At 41.2% G+C, this 23,697-nt stretch overlaps 1 protein-coding gene across 13 annotated transcripts in view; it reads right to left on the bottom strand.

Annotated features, from left to right (window-relative positions):
- Nucleotides 1–23,697, bottom strand: part of ssrp1a (structure specific recognition protein 1a) — an 82,729-nt gene that overhangs the window by 24,832 nt on the left and 34,200 nt on the right. For 9 of the 13 annotated variants that reach the window (XM_035424634.1, XM_035424621.1, XM_035424622.1 and 6 more), the window contains exons 8-12: nucleotides 12,682–12,785; nucleotides 12,436–12,564; nucleotides 9,495–9,716; nucleotides 9,250–9,322; nucleotides 9,116–9,121 (exon numbers count right to left, since the gene is read on the bottom strand). In XM_035424634.1, the coding sequence (XP_035280525.1) occupies nucleotides 9,116–9,121; nucleotides 9,250–9,322; nucleotides 9,495–9,716; nucleotides 12,436–12,564; nucleotides 12,682–12,785 (534 nt within the window). The remainder of the gene's footprint in view (nucleotides 1–9,115; nucleotides 9,122–9,249; nucleotides 9,323–9,494; nucleotides 9,717–12,435; nucleotides 12,565–12,681; nucleotides 12,786–23,697) is intronic. The other 4 variants (XM_035424624.1, XM_035424629.1, XM_035424631.1 and 1 more) reach the window with 1 other exon arrangement.

Here is a 23,697-nt window from a genome sequence, read left to right as displayed (position 1 = left end):
GATAGGTTGCCATAACATTACTGTCATGATAACCGTTACGGTTAACAGTTAGGCTTACTTTAATTGAAATTGATGAAAATACTTGTGTTTAGAAATTAGGGCATTTTGGATATCAGGCACCAATGAGTTTAAAGCTCTTAACTTATGTTTAGAACTTGCATGTGATTATATTAATCTCCAAATCATCCAGACTGCATAAAGGTTTGTAACTGAGACCATTACTGCAAAAATTGTTTTAGTTTGGATAAAACTGCCATACAGGCTTCATTTTCTGAAGACAGCCAAAAATAAAAACAAAAAAAATAAAATTGCCCTAACACAAAATATAAATCAAGTGGCCGAACACAAAATGTGAACTCTGTCTGCGAAGAAAAATTGAAGTAACATTTTAATAGTTACAGTACAATTTACTAAACAGTACAAACAATCCCCCTTCTGCCCCAAACATGGACACGGAGATGACTACCACAAATAAATTCTCAACCTGTGAGAAACACTGCTGGAGCATATATCTGTACATCATCTGTCATCAACAACTTGGATTGCCGCTATTTTGGATTGTCGCCATTTTGACAATGCTATTATTCATTTTCCTCTGTTCCCAGTTTTGGCCTAACCACATGGCAGAGACCTATAAAACTTGGCTTATTAGTAGAGAGATAAACAGAGTTGACCGCCACAAATAAATTCTCAGCCTGTGGGAAACACCGAATGGCCTCCTATTACAGTAAATAGAAATTAAAGATAGGGCTGGATGAAATACCGCAATAACAATTATCAAATGCAAAAACAATCATCACCACCATGTGGTGTTTTGTCTTTCTTTTTGTCTTTTTCCCACGGTGCGCAGGAACTGGCGCCGTGGGCTATGCATGGCAAATTGTGGTCACTCACTCACTCACGGACAACCTTTCAGGGACGTTTCGTGGGACGCATGCGCAGGGAGTGCTTCGTTTAGTAGGACGCATACGCTGGTGGTATGGCACGACATTTTTAAGCACAGCTTTATCGCCAAATGTTACTTTATCTAACACTAACATGTTCGCGTTTCGCCTACTTTAGCTAACCTAGTTAGCGCATATGGATCGCCTACTTTAGTTAACCTAGTCAGCACGCATGAGTAGGAGCTAAGGACACACAGCTACAACCACCAACACAGATGTATGGACACACGGAGGACAACAAATAACATTACAGACGTGAGGACATGCCATAGCTAGCTAGCTATATAGTACGGAGGGCAAAATGAAGCTTTACAATGTCGCAAGCAGTGTATGCGCGTGAGCTCGACAACACATTTCTCATAGAAAAGGTAAGTCTGTAGTCTTTTTTTAGTTCATTACAGTGGTGGTAGAAGCGACAAGTAGTAAGTGTTACTGTGCGGTTAGCCTTTATTGATCGCCGTACAAGGTTAATGTAAAGTAGCTAGCACAATCTGACAGCACTAACCCATAAAAATGTACTGTCAATAGCACTTGCTCAATTGAACGGTAAATGTGAAAAACATTCGATTATAATCAGCGGCACCAAAATTTTGTCACACCCTCAATAAACGGCAAAAGTCCCAGTAGAAGATTGAATTAAATCTTTTAAAGTTATATATTTTCTGATATAACATTATATAGGTTATATCAGAAATAATAATACACATTATATATTTTCTTTCTATAACATTATTGATTCTGCTTGGCCACAGTGAGTGAAACTAGGTGATCTGAGCATATAGTTTCTATGCAAATTATGTCAAAATGTTTCAGCCTTGTTGTTTGCTACCTAAACTTCACAGCACAGTCATTGCCGTTATCATGATTGTACCATGAGGTGTCTATTCTCAAAATCAATTCAAACCATTCACAAATGACCTGGGACTTTATAAGGCGGAATGTATATTTTCACTGGAAGTCTCCAGTGAAAATATTGACCTGGCTTATCAGTCAGAATTCTGACAGAATCAACTGCCATATATGAGCGCGTAAAATCAACCAAAAAATATAGTTCGCCAAGTTGCGCTGTGGGTCTGGATGGTTTCGTGCTTGTTTTTTGTTTTATGCTTGACACCGCATGAAATGATTCCGGGGATAAAACGTCACCACTGTTATCTATTGGGTGTTGATAAGATAGCCAATCAGCAGCAAGGTCAGACAGCTCCCACAAGATCATGAGATGTCTTCTGAAGTTTGGATGTTTGCTACTGCAAAAGTATGATTAAAGAGAAAAAGGGGAAAAAAGAAAGGCAATACACCACATAGCATAGTGTTAGGCAGCAGCCAGTCAACCAGTCATTTTCACCAGCACTTGATTATCGGTCAAAATGACTGGTTGACAAAACAAAGGACTCAAATGCACTTACTTAAAATACAGTAATTATTAGCAATTTATTAATATTTTGAAATATATTGAAATAGGTCATTTGATACAAATATTTAATAACTGCTATTAACTTTTGAGCAGATACAGTTGAGGCCAAAATTTTACACACCGAGGCTAAAGATATTCAAACTCAAGTTTTTCACAAATCCACACATTTCATGTTACCATACATTTCTTTTGGCAAGTCAATTAGGGCATCTATTTTGTTCACATCAGAGGTCATCAATTAGAGAGATTTATTTCAGCTTTAATTTACTATATCATGATTCCAGTGGGTCAAAATTTTACATACGACTGTCTCTTTAAACAGCCTGGAAGATTCCATAAATTGATGTAATAACTTTTTAAAAGCTTCTGATTAGCTAATTGTCATAATTAGGAGTTTATTGGGAGTTAATTGGCACATGTTGCTGTATTTAAGGGCCTACCTTTAGAGCCACTGCCTTTTTGCCCTTGATAGCATGGGAAAATCCAAGCAACTCAGCCAAGACCTCAGAAAAAAATTGTGGACCTCCATTTCTAAACAATTGAAGGTACCACCATGTCGGAAGAAGCACTGAAAGGAAGTCAGTGGATTTGGTTGAGGAGAAATAATGTCAGCTGGGGGCCAAAGTAAACAAAGGGTAAGAGTATTCCTTTTCTTCTCTGTTTCTGCTTCATGTGTGATATTGTTATCAGGAATAGTTCTATTTTCGACATAAGGATAGGATAACACAAGGAAGTTCTGCATGTGGGTACCACGGACAATGAGAGCTAGCATGGAGGGGGGTGGTTCTGGGACGCTGGAACTAACTGTTGAGCCTTCCCGAGGTGTCGTGGGCCTAACTTGATGAAACACCGATGAATGGAGGTGCCCACTTGATAACCCTGGTGATATTCTGGCTCGCACTGCCTATGTATCTACACGTTGGGTTGTGGTGGCCATGAGGGGCCATGTGGTAAGGTATGTAGCATCGGCATTGTCAATACCTGGAGCTCGCATCAACGGAGCACGGGTCTGTTTAAGTTGGCAATGCTGTTTGGGGGCCGCTATGGGCCATGTAATACATTCGTAATGTATAGTCCCATAGTATAAATATTCATAGGCATGTTAGACTTTCTTTTGGCAATGGGATAGGGTTTCTTCATTGAGCGCTGATCCTTTTCAATAGGGCACAAGTACCTTGTGTTTATTATAAATCCACGAGCATATGTACAAACAACTGTATGCAAATATAAAAATCCTGGGACCACACATTGCATCGTTCAGGAAGGAGGCACAAATTAACTCCCAGGGCTGAACAAACTTTGATCCGAAAGGCTCAACTGAACCCCAAGACAACAACAAAGGAACTGGTGAAGGAGTTGGAGGCATCAGGTACCAAAGTATCTACATCCACCATTAAGAGAATCCTACATCACCATGGCATGAAAGGCTGTCACACAAGGAAGAAGCCCCTACTCGGCATAAAAAAGCCAGAATGAAGTTTGCAGGTGATCACCAGGACGAAGACCTAGCCTTTTGGAGGTGTGTTCTCAGGTCAGATGAAACTAAATTTGAACTGCTTGGCCATCACTATGTATGGAGGAAAAAGGGTGAGGCTTTTAATCCGAAGAACACCATCCCAACTGTGAAGCATGGGGGTGGAAGCATCAAGTTGTGGGGGTGTTTTGCTGGAAAAGGGACTGGTGCACTTCAGAAAAGATGGCATCATGAGGAAGGAGTATTATCTAGAAATACTGAAGCAACACCTCAAGACATGAGCTAGAAAGTTAAAACTTTATCGCAACTGGGTCTTCCAGCAGGACAATGATCCTAATACCACCTCCAAAGTTGTAACAATATGGCTTAAAGACAACTAAGTGAAAGTATTGGAGTGGCCATCACAAAGCCCTGACCTGAATCCCATAGAAAATTTGTGGACAGAACTGAAAAGGCGTGTTCGAGCATGGAGGCCAACAAACTAAAAACCTGAGTCACACTAGTTCTGTCAGGAGGAATGGGCAAAAATTCCAGCAAAGTATTGTGAGAAGCTTGCAGAAGGCTACCACAAGCGTTTGATTCAAGTTAAGTGATTAAAAGGCAATGCCACCAAATACTAAGACGTGTATGTAAACTTTTGTCCCACTGAAAATCTGATATAGTACATAAAAGCTGAAATAAATTTGTCCCTTAGCTGTTATTTTGAAATGACCTCTTATGGAAATAAAGTAGATACCCTAATTGACTTACCACAGGAAATCTATGGTAACATGAAATGTGCAGAGTCTTTAGCCTAGGTGTATGTAAAATTTTTGCCTCAACTGTATGCGCTCATGGTGTTATGACAAACAGTAGGCAGGGTTCAAATTTTGTCGTTGACGGGGCTTGTTAATTGAAATTGGAAAAGCCCTATACAATTCTGTAAAACAAAACGCATTGATTCCACAGAAGGGAAGGTTCTTTCCTGAACAAAGCAGCTGCACTAATGCTCGATGTCTTATCGGCAGCTGAAAGGGAGAGGGGGGTTACATAAGCTGCGTTTCCACCCAAAGTACCCAGAACTTTTAGTCCCAGGAACTACTTTTCAAGGAACTAAAAGGTTCCTTCAGCCCATTGTTGTCTGCGTTTACACCGCAGTCTAAAGACCCGCAAAGATTAGGCAAATTAGTCCGCTGACGTATGAAAAAGCGACGTCGTCGTCAGTCCATCTGTCGTATTATTTCTTCTGTAGCCTAACTCCATACTGCCACCGAAGTACATTATTTTCCAATAACGGGACAGCCCGGAGGGGTGTATTCCATTTATACAACGGGTTACCAACATTGACAATATGGTTACTTTAGTATTTATTGATTTTTATCGACTTAATCACCTAAAATTGAAATATTCTTCCACAGCCATTTGGGCATATTATTGACAAGCAAAACTCTCGTTGGTAGTTCGACTTGGACCGTTGTTATGCAACAAACAGGATACAACAGGCCAATATACAAATTGAAACTGTTTTATATATCCTCTCAAACACATTCGTTATGTTTTTATGCGAACATTCACTTTCATGTCTTGACATCCGAGGCGACAGAATGCATTCACATTCCACAATAGCAGAAAACATGCACACGTCGCAAACAATTTGCTGTTGAATTGCTTAATTCGACTCTCAGCGTCATTTCCATATAATCGCAAAATGACAAGAATAAATAGAATGAAAACTCAGACTTGCGTGAAAATTTTAATTAATATTGCAGTGGTACAGCCACCGTTTGCCTTCATCTTTTAAAGTTACTGCTAGCGGAGCAGCTAAATACTTGAAGTGTGCCCTCCAGATGTGAACCATGCACAATAAGTCCATGTCTAGTCTTCCTGGTCTTTTTGTGGAATTGAAGAATCTCAGGGTAAAATTATGGCAGTTTGAAAAAGCAAAAGGGACGATTACTAGAATTAACCTGTTATTTTACCCTGACAAAAAGTGCAAAAGGTGTTGTTTTTTCCTGTTTGCTTTTACTGTATCCTCGATGTAAATTACGCAGAACTAACACATACCTCACGTAACTGTGTCAAGCGTTTTGAGTCAATTATAACGGGCTAACAAAGAAAATCCGGATGAAAATATTCAGCAACCGAATTAAATCGTAATATGCTGTCCCAGCATGAATGCTTAATATTTTATAAAACAGACTAAAGCAAGAAAAGAAGAGCACACGTGTTATAATCCTCAATCTTAATTTCTCATCTGTAGACGTTGGCAGGCTATAACGAAAAGTAGGGTACTGCGCCGCATAACAAAAGTTTGAATTCACGTTATTTTGAAAATAATAAATCGGATTTGCGGCTGCAGATTTTTAAAAATGGCGGTTGAAATAAAATGCTGCGAGTACTCGACCAATCAGAAATGTTCGCATTTGAGCCCCACCCCAAAAGTTCCGGTACTTTTGGAAAGTACTACCCCCCCTGAGCAGGGACTTTTTTGGGGGTAAAATAAAGTCCCCGGAGCTTAGACCCTGGTTCCTGCGGTGGAAACACACTGAGTTCCTCAAAAGGTTCCTAGTTCCTGGGGAAAGTTCCTGCGGTGGAAATGTGTCTATAGAAAAATGTTACTGTATCTGGGATTTTCCCATTGGCAGCATGCATGCTACATGCAGTAGCCTGGTAGTCTCTTTACTTTAGAGTGCTCAGGTCCTGCATCTCCAAACCATCGGTCCAGAACACATTCTGTGAAGATAACATTCAGTTTATTATCTATTTGCTAGCTACACTGATATGAATATGGTGACAATGGTTTAATTATCCATTTGCTGGCTAGACTAATGTGAATGTGGTTACAATGGTTTAAAACATTATTTCCAGCATGAAGTTAGCAAAGCTATCTGCATCTGACTGTGAAGTCAAATGTTATGTTGATTATGTGTGGGAGTAATACTGTGGATATTTGCACTATGATATCAGTAATTAGTGGTTCATCCAGTAGCCTGTCCTCAAAGGTTACTACATTTACATGAATATTAACTAAACGGAGTGGTTAAAATGTTCTATAAATTTAAAACAACCAATGATAGCTACACTGTATGCTGTACTAGTAGGCTACATCATTTCCAGCATTAAGTTGGAAAAGCTATATACCAACTGTGAAAGGTCTAAATCTGACGTAGCATGCGGTGCCATTTTTTACTGCAAAATTAGTGTGATTCCAAACACTCCAAGTAAAAGCTCTTGTGTTGTACTGATATATTTAATTTCTTTGATAGATCAAGTGTAGGCTCAAGCATCTTAAAAATGATACAACTGCATGGGTTTATTATAAATCTAGCTTCTTCTCAAAGTGCACCAGATTCATTTAAATGTTAAAATGTACAAAATCTTTTGGGATTTTATGCCCCCCGGACCCCCCAAGACAGTTCAGGGTCTACATGACTTATGATTTCACATGAACCTAGGTCTAATTATTTTGTCTGAGCAAACATAATTACTCATGATTATGACATCAAATTATGATTTCATGTTTAATTTTATTTATTTCTATTGTTATATTAAGTAAGCTGAAATTAGTTGGCCAACATTAACTACTTAGTTATATCAAGCATAATGAATGGCAAAAGAAAATACTTTTGGGCAGTCCTTAAAGTATTATAATTCCAGATCTGGCTGTTAATTTTTTAAAATTATAAGTGGACAGGTCTTCAATTGCTTACACATTTTACCCCATGGTGCTTTGCACCATGCCCCCAAACCCCCTAGAATATCTCTCTCTCTTGTTGGTCAATAATTATTTGTTTTTGTACTTCAGTTTAAATCAGTAAGAATTACAGTACAAACTGTACAATGTTTTAGATGCTATTCTCTAAGCGTAATTGTAGTAGCTAGTCAACTTACACCATTGTGTTTTAGATTACAGTAGTCACTACTACTTTGATATTATTTTAAAAGCTAGCCAGTCAATTTTCCAAAAACATACTAGTCATGATTCAGTAGTGTATTTTCTAAAACAAGCATGAAACCGTCCAGACCCACGGCACACCTGTACTAACTATATAGCTAGCTAGCTATGGCATGTCCTCACATCTGTAACTTTATTTGTTGTCCTCCGTGTGCCCATACATCTGTATCGGTGGTTGTAGCTGTGTGTCCTTAGCTCCTACTCATGCGTGCAGGATAGCGTCCGTACGCGCTAACTAGATTAGCTAAAGTAGGCGAAATGCAAACATGTTAGGGTTAGCTAAAGTAACGTTAGGCAATAAAGCTGTGCTTAAAAATGTCGTGCTGTACCGCCTGCGCATGCGTCCTACTAAAGGAAGCACCACCTGCACATGCATCCCACAAAACGTCCCTCAAAGGTCGTCCATGAGTGAGTGAGTGAGTGGCCACAATTTGTTATGCATAGCCCACGGCGGCAGTCCTGCCTGTGCGCCGTGGGAAAAATTGCTCTCACTTTCAAAATAATATTTAATATTTTCCCAAACCGTAATATGTTTTGCATTCTAGTCAATAGTGAATCTGACTTTTCAGTTATCTGTTTCAAATACTACACAGTGAAATAAAACTGCATGCTTTTATTTTCAAAAAAGTTATTTGCATTATACTTTTCAACTTTAATGCATACAAGTCCGAATACATAAATATATACTCCAATTTAAGGGAAAGTGTTACTAGTAAAGCCACCTTTTACCTCTAAACACGATGCAAATGATAGAGCTTCCGGGGGGCTTTGCCCCCTGGTTCCCCCATCAGGATGTGGCCCAGGATGGGGGTCTCAGCGGCCCCCAGACCCCCAGTCTTCTCATGACAGGCAGTTTTAAATGTATGCCTAACAGTGCCACATGGTGGTGATGACCATTCAATAATCATCGTTGCAGTATATCGCTCAGCCCTAGGTAATGAACACTAGTTTCTCCTCATACAGTCTTTCTCTTTCAGGATTTCCAGGGCGCAACGTTAACAGGATTGAGACCCACCTCCGGATGCCTCACCCTCTCCCAGAGCTCAGGGAGAACACGGTAATTATTTCCATGATGACAACAGAATGTTCTATCCGCCATCTTGCTGCAATAAAATGTAAATACCCTAAATAAAACACTGGCACCAAGAGTAGCTCAGCTCTAAGCTCTGCCTCCATCTCACACTCTCTCTGCCACAGCCCCACCACTGCCCCACTCCCAGGAAGAGCTGCGTATGACACTCATTTGCAAAAACCATTTGGAGAAACCAGGCAGAGAACAAAGCCACACCCACAGAGCATTCAGGCAGGTATTGACCCCCCCCACTGCAGTTCCCCAGCCACATACAGACCTTCTTCTTCAGGGCCAGGGGGCAGGAGGATGGGTGATGGTGAACAGAGAGAGCTTTGGTCAGTACTCATCACAGTAAAACTGGCTGCAGAAATCAACTCAACGCCTCTGCATTACGCTGCAAACCCCACTTACCTCTTTAAATCCTCTGTTCTTAATGTTGAGTTTCTTAGCGTTGACAAAATCAAAGAGTTTCCCGTATTCTTCTCTGTGAAAATGGGAGGGAGGGAGAAAAGGCAAGGGACATAAAGAGTCAGAGCTGCACAGACAAATCATAGGCTTTATCCTTCACAGGAGTTGTGTATTTTATATGACTAGCTCAATATAGTGTGTGTATGTGTGTGCATGTGTGTGTGCAGTGAGTGTGTGTGTGCAATTACCTCTCAATGCTGCTGAAGGTGTACTGGTTGCCCTGCTTGGTCTCGATCTCAAAGTCGAAGGAGCGGGTGGTGGTGGTGCCGCGGGCAAAGTTGACGCAGGAGATCTCATCGAAGCGCAGGTGTACCGGCGGCTTGTGTACGTAGATAAAGCCCCTCTCTAATGGGTACAGCAGCCCTGAACTGGTCTTATACGAACAGGTAATACACTGTGCACCCGAGTGCCTAAAAGAGGAAATGGAAAGAAACAGGACGGGTGAAAGGATGTTAGTGTGGACACCTGCTGAATACTTAACTGGAGTGGTGTGGGTGAAGTACCTTTGCTCAGAAACCCAACAGCAATGGCCCACACCTGGGAATCAAGCAGGCGTCCAGCCCCCTAGATACAAGCCCAGCTCCCTCAATCACAAAGCATGACGTCTTTTTCCAAGCACCCCAAAAACCAACATCATCATATTAACCTGTCAATTTCAGGGCAGAGCAATGCACCTGCACACATCACCAAAGATTGAGAAGAACATGAAAAGATACACATGTTGCAAGCACATGTTGAAAGACTACAGAGCACAAACTGTAGTCAGATTTGTTAAGGGGGCTGGTTGCGTTGTTATAGTGGTTGGCCGGGTAGTTAAGATGGCATGTTAAGTTATTGGGTCAGTAGTTAATGTGTTTGGGTTGTTTAGGTGGTTGGTTGGGTTATTGGGTAATTTGTTAATGTGGATGGTTGGGTTGTTGGATAGGCAGTTAAGGTGGTTTGTTGGGCTGTTGGGGCAGCTGTTAAGGCAACTGGCTGGCTTATTGGGTGAGTTGAGGCAGCTGACTGGGTTGTTGAGTGGGTTAAGTCAGCTGGTTGGGTGGGTATTTATGGTGGTTAGCTAGGTTGTTTGGTCAATTGTAAGGTGCCTGGTTGAGTTGTTGGGTGGGTGTTTAAGGTGGTTGGTAGGGTTGCTGGGTCAGTTAGGTGGGTGGTTGGGTTGTTGGGTGGGCTGTTACGGTGGCTGGCTGGGTTGTTAGGTGAGTTGTAATGCGGCATTCCACATACCTCAGAAACTTGCGATTACGAGTTTTTGACCAGGAGAAACACACTGGAATGGGCCATTAACTTGGAATTACAAGTCAGAAAGTCAGGTATCATTTCACAGCTCTGAGTAGCCGAGAACAAGGAACTAAGTTATTCAAAACGGCTGAAATGTCAGAAAACAGAGGGTGTTTCTCTTATGTGTCCTTGCGGTCTGGTGAACTCATGTGACAACATATTTAACGGCCCTAGTCCTATTCGAATATAAAAAACGCAAAGAAGCAAGAACTGTTAAAGACCCCAAAAGAGGTACTGATTCCCCTCAAATATCAAGGACGCATCCGAGCAATCCTTTCCCAACGAGAATGAACCTGGTATCCCACCATTTGTTAGGCGATGGCAGACAAGATGGGCCAAACTCACAAATATTGTTTTCGTTCTCTCCTTCCACCAATAAATGTAACAAAAAGTTTCCTTAGAATGAAAATGAGGCAAGAAATATGGGTTATAATCACTGAATTTCAGCTCATTTTAACTATACAACATACACTAAAAACATTTAATTTCGTGCAGTTAACCAAGTTGAGTCAGTTACCTTAGAGACTAAGTCGTAGGCAGAGGCTAGTATTATGCGTTAGCCAAATCATAAAATTTTAGTTCTCATTTCACCTATAAATATGACTAAAATCTTCTAAGAATGACAATGAGGCAAGAAATATTTAAAAAGAGCTGAATTCTAGCTCATTTTAACCATACAACATACAACTAAAAACGTTTAATTTCGTGCAGTTAACCAAGTTGAGTCAGCTACCGTAGAGGCTAAGTCATAGGCAGAGGCTAGTATTATGCAATAGCGGAGTCATAAAATTTTAGTTCTCATTTCACCTATAAATATGACTAAAATCTTCTAAAAATGAAAACGACCCAAGAAATATTTAAAAATAGCTGAATTCTAGCTCATTTTAACTATAGGTACTGTGCATAACTAAAAATGTTCATCGACCCGGCTGTAATGGGGTGCATAAACTGAGGCAAGTAGAGTTGTGTGCTGTAGCAAACGCTGGCTAAATGTTAGTTGGTACAGAGAGCAATTTTAAATGACTGGAACGACACTTACTTGTTGGTAATGCTAACTTGGCCACATCGAGTTAGCAAAGCTTGCCCTTGTTGCAGAAAGAGCTAGGTAGATTTTTGTTGGTATAGAAAGCGACCATGAATGAAGCAACCTAGCTAGTCTAGTTAAATGCATTAGCTAGCTAGAAAACAACAGATGAAATAGATGTTTTTTCACTTTCATATTTCAAGGCTATAATTAAACTACAATTGAAAGGAAACTACACTCAAACAATTGTGAAGGGGTCTTTAAAAGAAACTAGAATACATCGGGCAGGGAGACTGTCAGGAAAGGCTGCTGACGTTGCTGTCATTTGGAGGTAGGGTAACCGCACGTCACAAATAAGCACTGCATCTCAAATGCATATAACAGCATTCTCGGTCCTACTGTTCTTGGAAGTGTGGTCTCCCACAGAACGTACTTCACAAGTCCAGACTTCACGTTTTTGGTATTGAGGAACACCCACAGTAACAGGTAATAAAAGTTTATATCTATTTTACTGTTCCCAAGGAACAGCATATGTTACAGTAGCTCTGAAGCTGTTGCCACTAAGAAAGTGTCAGAACTAGGGACAGCTTCTTGTCAACTGCCATGTTACTGACAGTTGCTACGAGGTAATCACTGGAACCAAGCAAGTAACTCCAAGCTTCCATGTCCGAGCTACGAGCTGCCGAGTTCATAAAGAACGCAACATTAAGGTGGCTGTTTGGGTTGGTGGGTGGCTGGTTGGGTTGTTAAGGTGGCTGACTGGCTTTCTGTTGGGTTGCTGTGGTGACCTATTGGGTTGCTGGTTGGATTGTTAAGGTGGTTACCCCTGGAAGTTTCCTGGGACGGTGATCTTCCTGTTGACGAGGGCCTTCATCACTCGGCTGACCATCTCATACAGAGAGCCGGACATGCTTTTACTCAACTTCCCCTCAAAACGCTTCTCCACATCCTCCCTGGAGAGGAGAGAAGGGGAAGGAGGTAGAGGGGGAGGGAGAGCAAGAATTGAATAGTGACTTATAGCACTGCTCAGAGCTGTGTGTGTATAGGATGAGGCTGTCACCGCTACTCACTCGCTCATGTTGAGGGTGAGAGAGATATCCTCCTCCTTAGAGAAAAGCAGGATGAGGAAATGATAGCGAGTCTGGCCCTGCTTAATGGGAGGATCCAGGCTGATCTGAGAGAGAGAAACCAGCAGAAGATATATCAAAACATAACCATCACTCAAACCACATGCACGCATGCACGCATAGACAAACGTGCATACACCCTTTGTAATGACGAGACGAGGCCATTCAGCCCAAACTAAAACCCGTTTTCCAAAACAAATTGTACCTACTGCTCTGATTACCTACAAGCTAGATAGTATCTAACACAGTATCAAGCCATGTCTTGAAAACCCCTAGTTTCTGCCACAACTACAAGACCTGGCTGGCTATTCCACACATTGACAAATCTCTGCATGAAACAACGCTTGTTAATGTCTGTGCGGAATTTACCTTTTATCCTTTTATGTCCCCTCGTTCTAACAGAACTCAACCTGAAGAATCCCTTGTAGTTCACACTGTTAATCCCCTTTATGAATTTAAAATCCTCAATCAAATCACCTCTAAGTCTACTTTTAGTAAGTTTAAGCATCTTAAATCTTTTCTCATAGCTTTTATCTTTTATACCAGGAATCAATTTGATTGCCCTTTTTGAACCTTTTCCAAAGTCTCTATATCTTTCATGTAGCACGGGCCCCAGATCTGCACACAATAATCCAAGCATGGTATAACAAATGTATAAGTATAACTTCCTTGGATTTATCCTAAACACTTTTGACTATATATACAAGAATCCTGTTCTCTTTTTTTACTGCAATATCACAGTGCCTAGAACCAGAAAGGCTTTGATCAACCATTACCCCCAAGTCTCTCCAGGGTTCATACACTTTTTCACCAATGATTTTCAATGACTTTTCCATGACTTCTCCACAACCTTTAACCCTCTGGGGTCGAGAGCTCCGCCAGCGGAGCTCGACAAGATGAAATTAACTTTCGTTTCTATTTGGATGATTAACTTCACGTGCTGTTATCATACAGACGCAACAAAAACATTGACAGAAACCTTAGAATCACGACTTTCCAATGCGCCCATTGGCAAATAATATGAATTGTTTTAAATGTTCTAAATTTGATTAATTAGATCATGTATGCTTCGTTAAACTTTACTCATTACTATGTGAATTTCGCTCAGCAGGAAGTCCGCCCAAATCGCATTCACATGTTAACAACATTATAATTACTCTCCATAGAAGGAGACTAAAGGAGGGGTGATGCGAGATCCATGTGAGAAATGCCAAGTCTGCGAAAGCGGGATAGAATGTCAAAGTGTCGCCTAATTCACTTCTTTTGAGGTGAACATTTCATTTAATTTTGGAAAATGGTCAGTCCGGAAGCCGACACTGATGAAGAGCGGTGTCATTTCGAACAGCGAACTGATCCAGCTGAGGATCAACTTCATGCGTAAGTATATTTCTTATGATCATATTGGTAAATGTGTACTGTATTGCAACGTATCTGTGTGTTTGTAGGAATATCCAGCAATATGCGCGTTTGTAAATTCCCACACTACGAACGATTCAAACTATTGCATCTCAAAATTATAGGCTAGGCTCTCTGCGTCTGGTTGTGTTACAAGTATCAGGCAGACTGTATGTTTTTCGATCATATTGGTAATAAATAGCCCGTGGCGTGGTTAAGATTCTAAAACTGATGTCCTCGCACAATCGATATTGGCATACTGTAAGTAAATTCGGGAAATAGCAATATAATAACCACTTGGCTAAACAGACCTAGCCTACTTCAGATTGAGGCATTGTTATTGATGAGTTGCGTGTAGTTGAGCTGGAATAGCAATGTTTATTTAGTTTAGCTAATGTTGTTTCGTTGATAGCTTGCATTATTTGTAAATTTGTGCTGTATTACATTCTCTGTGTGTTTGTAGGAATATTCACTAATATGCGCGCTTGTAAATTCCCACACTACGAACGATTCTAACCATTGCTTCTCAAAATTATAGGCTACCTCTCTGCGTCTGGTTGTGTTTGTTTGGTTCTTTGTTTGTATATGATGTAACCATGTCACATTTCCTAAGTTTTGTTTTCATTAGTTAGTGGTTCGCCCCTTTTTTGTAAAGCACATTTAATTTTCACCTGTTGAAGGAAACGTGCTATATAAATAAAGTTTGATTTGATGTCACATTTCCTAACAATTTTGTTTTTATCATATTTACAGAGTTGCTGATAAGGAAACACGGCCTAGTTCACCACTAGCTAAGAGGCCACGCAAGTGTTGCAAGAGTACACCAGTCTCATCTCATCTTCCATGCGTATAGTTTGCTTCAATAAATGTTCTGAAAATCAAAAGTTGTCTTTGTTTCTGTCTTCTAAATGGCTCACTGAGTCTTTGTCTTAGTGGTGGGGAGGCATGTGGCCAGGTGTGAATAGCCTACTTAGCTGGCAGGTCATCCTACCCAATGCATATTCATTACAGAAAGGCCATTTGCCCCCCCATTCTCACCTGGTGTTGAAAAATAGTAGTCACAACACTAACTTTTAGCAATGTATTTTATATTTCTCATTGGATTTGCTAAAATATTTTGTCATCTTTTGATACCTAAGACCCTGATGAACACATTTCAGTGACCAAAAGTCTTAGTCACAATTGTTCAGTGTGCTTTATTACAACATTCCTGTGCATGTTCAAAACTACTGTTTACAGTTTGTGTGTTTTTAGAGCAGTTTACAATCCACACATGATTATGACCTACTTACTGCTGCCATATTATTGTAGCTGAGTCTGTGCTGAAAACAAAGATATGAAACACTTTGGAATCACTGTATATAAAGTTGATGAAATTTACACAAATGTCAGAGCATCGCACAATCACCAGTGTGCCTCATTTGACCCCAGAGGGTTAACTGAATTTCCATGACCAAAACAAATGACTTTATCTCAGCGGGACGATTTAAAATTATTTATTGTAACAGCTCCAACTACCCTGTACCCTCCAACAGACCCTGAATGGTCTTGATATCTGGGTAGAGGAGCACAAAATGAAACTCAACCCAAAGAAATGTAAAGTTTCACATGTCACCCACATGAGGCATCCACCCGCCCTGCCGACTCTCTCTATTGACCAGAACATCCTGTAAGTCTGTGACACTGTCAAGGTCCTGGGGTCACCATCCAGAGTAATTTGCGTTGGGACAGTCAGGTGGACCACATGCTGACCTCAGCGAACAGGAAGCTTTTTGCTCTGCGTCGCCTGAAGAAATTTGGTGTCCGAGACCCAGAACTGGTTTCCATCTACACAGGCTACGTACGCTCGGTGCTGGAGTATGCAGTCCCCGTCTGGCACAGTTCCCTGACTACAGACCAGGCTAAAAGGCTGGAAAGCACGCAGAAACGGGCTTGTAAAATCATACTTGGCCACAGGTACTCAGGGTACCCAGAGGCTCTCTGCACTCTCGGATTGTGCACTCTATCAGAGAGACGCACTCAACTGTGTCTTGGCTTTGCCAGAAAGCTGCTAAAGTCCAACTTCAGTGACTGGCTACCCCCCCTCAGGGAGGAGCTCACAGGTCGTCAGACAAGGAACTCCAACAAACTGGCCATCCCAAGATGTCGAACTGAGAGATACAGGAGATCACCAATCCCCTATATGTGCAGACTCCTAAATGACAGCGGATTTTAAATTTAAATTTGGGATACGAGATTAGATCTCACCTTAGATAATTGCAATATTAAAATTTTTTTGTCTACTTAGTATTGATGTTTTATTGTAACAGCAAAATAATTCAGTGTTTTTAATGACAACTGTCTTTATGAACCTGTAATAATGCTGAAAGGTCAATAAATAAATAAATAACACCAAGTAAAATTAGGTCTGCATCTGAAACATATGGTGCCTCTCTAAAACAAATAAACACCAGACAGACACACTTACATAGATACATTCTCTCATTTTAATTTGAATAGTTTAACATTTTTGTCAATGTCTCAAACAGGGCTCGAAATTGCGACCATTTTGGTCGCACATGCTCCCGAAATTTAATCTGTGCGACCTCAAAATATAATTGGGAGCATTTGTGCGAGTGCAAATAATTGTTCTGGTGCGACCTTTTTTTTTTTTTTCTTTTTCCAGTCGAACGTCTCTTTCTCTGTACATTCGCTAGTTAATACACTCAGCATGTCCCTTGTGAGCTGACGGTGACCCTTCTAACCAATCGCGAGCTTGACATTCTTACCTTTAATGCTGATTTTAAATGGGTTAATATTAGCCTTCAATCACTCCCTTTCGCTGCACTCCACTGTCACGCGACACAGAGAGCTAACGCGTTAACTAATGTTACCTGAAGACAAAAGTTTATGTTCAATTTATTAACGTTACTGAAAGCTGAAAAGTTGAAGTGGACGTTTTGTGTAGCGACCCGGTTGGAACAGCTAATTTCTCCGATGCAGTTTACTGGCGGTTGATTTAATTAGCGGTATTAATGTGACGAGAAGCGCTTGAATGCATAACACGCAATTCCTTGAAGAGTCGACACATTTTATGCGTGACAGTTTAACTGTTACTTGTAAACCGTAGTTATATTGTCTTTTTTATCAATAAAAAATCTATTGCATATATTGTTGGTGCTCCTTACATTTCGGTGGGTGTTACTAAGTTTTTGAAGTTGGGAGCACCAGTGCTACCAAGTAAAAAAGTTAATTTCGAGCCCTGATATATTATTGAAGCTGCACTTCCCTGGCATGTTGTCGGCACAGTAGGGCCTACGTTTACCAACTGCTACATCAGCAGAGGCGTGCCTGTAAACAGGCTGAGCCGGACCGAATTAACTTCTCACACAACCAAAATACCGCGAAGGTTACGTGCCAATTTACGTTTTATTACTATACATACTATTTTTATGATTGGATTAATTAGTAATTATATTTGATGCAACTCTAGCTATATTTCCGTTACTTTTCAAAAAATATTTTCCATAACTTTTCCAGGGCCTGGAAATTGCATTTTAAATTTCAATTACTTTTCCAGGTTTTTCATGACCGTACGAACCCTGCTGTCAAACTAAGCACATTCCAATTTTGTTCCTCCTATAAAGTAATCCTGCTTTATGTTTTTTTCCACATGAACATTTCCCATATGTATAACTTTGCATTTAGCTATATTGAATTTCATTTGCCAGGTTTCCGCCCACTTCTGGATTCTCGTCTTGGATTACTTTGGCAGCTTCTAAACTATTTGCTGGGCCTTCCAGTTTTGTATCATCTACAAATTAAAATAATATTCTTTCAATGTCCCTGTCAAGGTTATTGATATAAATGAGGAAGACCAAACTCCACTTCCTGCAGTACCCTGCTCAAATAAGATCCCTCCTACGACTAGTCTTTGTGTTATACACTGTAGCCAGTTCTGAAGCTACAGTGTAGAATTTTTTTTTGCACTCAGACACTAGTGGCTCCGTTTATAAACAAACATAATATTATGATAATCACGTTGTCATATTGCTTATTACTAATGCAATACAAGCTGGATTTAGCACAGTCACACAGGTTGCTGATGTAGGCTACTTTTTAAGTTGCCAGAACGTCTCATAATGACAAATGCCGGTTCAGTCGCATGAAATCAAACCAGTTTAAGCTCTTACACCGGACCGGACCTGCAAAACCAGAAACCGACCCAACCCTACTGTCATGCACCTGACATTCTCCTTCACTTTACATTTCCTAAAACAGTATTGAAAGAAACATTTAGGATTACATTTTGCATCTTGGCAATTCACCTTTCAAAGAGCCTCTTGGCTTCCCATAGTTCCTTTTTAACTTTAGCACACATATTTACAATATTCAGCCTTATTAACTCCCAGTGCTGTCATTTTTCTTCTTCTACACAGTTCTTTTTTTTCTCAAACTTTCCTGTATGGCTTTGTTCATCCACTGGGGAGACTGCTTGCTTCTTCTTACTTTTCCTTACTTCTGGAACAAATTTACATTGTGCCTCAAGAATAACCCTTGTGAACCTGCCCCACATTTCATTCAAAGTCTTGCAATCACAAAGTTACACCCAGTCTATATTACTTAAATTTGCATGCATCTTGTTAAAATTGGCTAATGTAAAATGAAAACTTCTTGCTGTATTACCAAAATATATCAGATCTTGCAGAATGATCACTTGTCCCAAGCGGCTGAACTGCCTCTATACTGCAAATTCAGTTGGGATTACATAGCACCAGATCCAGAATTGAATTCCCTCTTGTAGGCTGACTGACCAAAAAAGGTTATTTAAAACATCTAAAAAAATTCAGGGTAACTTAAGTCACCCATAATAGTCCCTTACTGACAAACCTGTTTAAGGTTTCCAAAGAGCATTGAATTCACACTAATGTCTGAAGCTGACTGTTCCTCTACAACAGGGGTGGCCAACTCCGGTCCTGGGGAGCCACAGGGTCTGCGGGTTTTTGTTTTGACCTTAAATACAACAACCACTTACACAAAATAAACCAGGTGAGGTGAGTTAACTATGTAATCAACTGCTTTAATTGATCAATTAAGTGCCAAGTAAAAACAAAAGCCAGCAGACCCTGCGGCTCTCCAGGACCTGGGTTGGCCACCCCTGCTCTACAAGCTTAATCCAAATATTCTGACTAGGCACAAGTTTTTCAATTTCTGGAATTTCCTGCACATTAAGATTTTACACAGAGAACTACATTCCCACCTCTCTTACTGGATCTATCCTTCCTAATGAGTTTGTACCCTTCTATATTATATTCATCCCCATCCTCCTCCCCATGCCATGTCACTGAAATCCCAACTATGTCATAGCCCCCACTATTCATAGTATTTTTTATACTTCTAGCATTTAAACAAAGACATTCAAGATTATTACTTTTACACACCTTCTTCCATTCTCAGCCCCAAGCCAACCGCACTAAAATTTTGCTTTAAAAAGATTTCATTGGTGTTCACAAAATAATGTAGCCATGACAGCTTCCATCCAGGCAGTCTGCACTTCCCGACCCTTCACTCTCTGACCTCCCTGTCCCCAAAGTCCCTAGTTTAAATAATCCTCTGCTACCCTAAACATATGCTGGCCCATCACAGCAGAACCCCTTCTGTTCAGGTGCAGCCCATCACGCTTGTACAGGTCACTTCTTAGCTGGCAGGTCGTCCTACCCCAGCTTCGCTGCTTGGACCCCTAATAATCCTAACAGATACAATAGGGTTCCACCAGCTTCGCTGCTTGGACCCCTAACAAGGCATTTAGGACTAATAACGATGTGACAAGTTGAAATAACAAGGTGATGTGAAACAGGTGATGTTAAACGGTTGAGGCAATCATGTTATAGTATATAAGGAGCCTCCAAGAAAGGCCTAGTCCTTCAAGAGCAAGGATGGGTCAAGGATCGCCAATTTGCCAACAGATGCGTCAGCGAATAATCCAGAACTTTGAGAACAACGTTCCCCAAAGACAAATCGGTAGGACTTTGGGCATTTCACCCTCTACAGTGCACAATATAATTAAAAGATTCAAAGAATCCGGTCAAATCTCAGTGCGTAAAGGGCAAGGCCAAAAACCATTTCTGAATGTGCGTGATCTCCAATCCCTCAGACGTCACTGTCTTAAAAGTCATCATGCGTCTGTAATAGATATCATGACATGGGCTCGGGAATACTTCAGTAAACCTTTGTCAGTCAACACCATTCGCTGCTACATTCACAGATGCAAGTTAAGGCTTTATTATGCAAAGCAGAAGCCACACATCAACACTGTCCAGAAGCGCCGCCGACTTCTCTGGGCTCGGACTCATCTGAGATGGACAGTAGCACAGTGGAAGCGTGTTTTGTGGTCCGACGAGTCAACATTTCAAATAGTTTTTGAACAAAACAGCCGTCCTATCACTGCTATGCCGACGACATACAACTCTTTCTCTCCTTCTCCCCATCGGACACACAGGTCCCTGCCCGCATCTCCGCTTGCCTGAGGGACATCCAGAGCTGGATGGACAATCACCACCTGAAGCTCAACCCGGGAAAGACGGAGCTAATCTTCATTCCTGCTCTAAACTCTCCCCTCCTCGATTTTTCCATTTCCCTAGGGGACACCATAGTGACATCATCACCCTGTGCCAAGAATCTCGGAGTGGTGATGGACAACAGGTTGTCCCTCTCAAAGAACATCGCAACAGTAAGCCGAGCATGCAGATTTTTCCTGTATAACATCTGGAGAATCCGCCCCTTTCTCACCACCTACTCAACCCAGCACCTGGTCCAAGCAACGGTACTATCCCGCCTGGACTACTGCAACTCTCTTCTGGCTGGACTACCGGCATCTGCCATCAGACCCCTGCAACTCATTCAGAATGCTGCAGCTTGTCTGGTCTTCAACCTCCCCAGACACTCCCACGTCACTCCCCTGCTCACTACCCTCCACTGGCTGCCTGTTGTAGCTCGCATCAAATTTAAAACATTGGTCCTAGCATACCAGGCAGTCAAGGGATCAGCCCCAGCATACCTCCACAAGATATTCAAACCCTACATGCCAGCCAGACCCCTCCGTTCTGCTACCTCAGGACGCCTGGCACCTCCCCCTCTTCGCACCTGCGCTTCCCGAACACGTCTCCTGTCTGTTCTGGCCCCACGATGGTGGAATGACCTCCCCATGGAGGTCAGAACAGCTGAGACACTGACCCACTTCAAGAGACGACTGAAGACTCACCTCTTCAGGCTGCACCTCTCCCCATCCCTCCCTACCTCCCTGTAAATGACTGTAAGCTTAGGGTTGTAACTAGGTAGCTGTTTTGTAGGTGACTTAGTTAATGCACCTGTCTTAACTACTGCTTGTATTTTTGCATAGACTGCGTTGTTGCTGTTCTCGTTTGTGTTAGTGTTAAACAGTTTAACCTTCAGGGTCCAAGTTGAACTATGCGGTTGTTCCCTGCACTTGGACCGGTACTTCTCTCTAGGATTTTCGTCATACTTGTTCCTGGTTATGGTTATACACTTTGTTGTACGTCGCTCTGGATAAGAGTGTCTACCAAATTCCTGTAATGTAATGTAATGTCGTGTTCTCAGGCCAAAGAGGAAAAGGACAATCCAAGCTGATATCAGCATCAGGTCCAAAAGCCAACATCTGTCATGGTATGGGGGTGTGTGTCAGTGCCCATGGCATGGGTAACTTGCACATCTGTGAGGGCACCATTAATGCAGAATATGTACAAATTCTGGAGCAACATATGCTGCCATCCCTGCATTTTCCAGCAGGACAAGGCCAAACCACATTCTACCCGGAATACAAGTGCATGGTTGCATAAACAGAGTGCGGATGCTAGATTGGCCTGCCTGCAGTCCTGTCCTGTCTCCTTTTTAAGAACGTGTGGCGAATTATGATGCGCAAAATATAGCAATGAAAGCCCCGTACAATTGCACAGCTGAAGACCTGCATAATGGAAGAATGGGGGAAAATCCCACTTGCTGAACTTAACCAACTGGTGTCTTCAGTGCCCAAATGCTTAAGTGTTATTAAATGAAATTATGATGTTACACAGTGGTAAACATTCGACTGTCCCAACTTTTTTGGAGTGTGTTGCAGGCATAAATTTCATAATACATGTACATCTTCAAAAAACAATGAAGTTGATTAGATAAAACATGAAATACATTGTCTTTATACTGTTTTTGTTTGGATACAAGTCAAAGTAAATTCACAAATTACTGCTTTCTGTTTTATTTCCATTTCATTTACCGTCCCAACTTTTTTGGAATTGGGGTTGTAAAACAATCAATTATAGATCAGCTTTAATTCACTATATTAGAATTACAGTGGGTCAAAAGTTTACATACACAAGTTTACATGTCCCTTTTAACGGTCTGGAAGATTCCAGGAATTGATGTAATTGCTTTTTAGAAGCTTCTAATTGGCCAACTGTCAATTAGGAGTTAACTGGCACCTGTGGCTGTATTTAAGGGCCTACTTTTACAGCCATTGCCTTTTTGCCCTTGATACCATGCAAGCAACTCAACCAAGACCTCAGAAAAATTGTGGACCTCCACAAGTCTGGTTCCTCCTTAGGAGCAATTTCCAAAAAACTGAAGGTACCACGAGCATCTATACAAACGATTGTATGCAAATATAAAAATCTTGGGACCACACAGACACTGCATTGTTCAGGATGGAGGCGCAAATGGAACTCCCAGGGCTGAACGAATTTTAGTCTGAAAGGTTCAACTGAACCCCAAGACAACAACAAAGGAACTGGTGAAGGAGTTGGAGGCATCAGGTACCAAAGTACTTACATCCACCATTAAGAGAATCCTACATCTCCATGGCCTGAAAGGCTGTCATACAAGGAAGAAGCCCCTACTCCAAGACTGGGATAAAAAAGCCAGAATTAAGTTTGCAGGTGATTACCAGGATGAAGACCTAAACTTTTGGAGGAGTGTTCTCTGGTCTGATGACACAAAAATTGAACTGTTTGGCCATAATTATCAGCGCTATGTATGGAGGAAAAAGGGTGAGAGCTTTTAATCCAAAGAACACCATCCCAACTGTGAAGCATGGGGGTGGCAGCATCATGTTGTGGGGGTGTTCCAGCAGGACATGGTCCTAAGCATACCTCCAAAGTTGTAACAAAAAGATAACAATGTGATAGTATTGGAGTGGCCATCACAATGCCCTGACCTGAATCCCATAGAAAATTTGTGGACTGAACTGAAAAAGCTTGTCCAAGCAAGGAGGCCCACAAACCTGGCTGAGTTATACCAGTTCTGTCAGGAGGAATGGGCAAAAATTCTGGCAAAGCATTGCGAGAAGCTTGTGGAAGGCTACCACAAGCGTTTGATTCAAGTTAAGAAATTAAAAGGCGAAGCCACCGAATACTAACAAAGTGTATGTAAACTTTTGACCCACTGAAAATTTGATATAGTACATAAAAGCTGAAATAAATCTGTCCCTTAGCTATTATTTTGAAATGACCTCTTATGGAAATAAAGTAGATACCCTAATTGACTTAACTTAGTTTGAATGTCTTTTGCCTAGGTGTA

This window comes from Anguilla anguilla, chromosome 7 (assembly GCF_013347855.1).
Source record: "Anguilla anguilla isolate fAngAng1 chromosome 7, fAngAng1.pri, whole genome shotgun sequence".
In the NCBI taxonomy this organism is placed as follows: Eukaryota; Metazoa; Chordata; class Actinopteri; order Anguilliformes; family Anguillidae; genus Anguilla; species Anguilla anguilla.
This window is presented reverse-complemented; position numbering and strand designations above follow the sequence as displayed.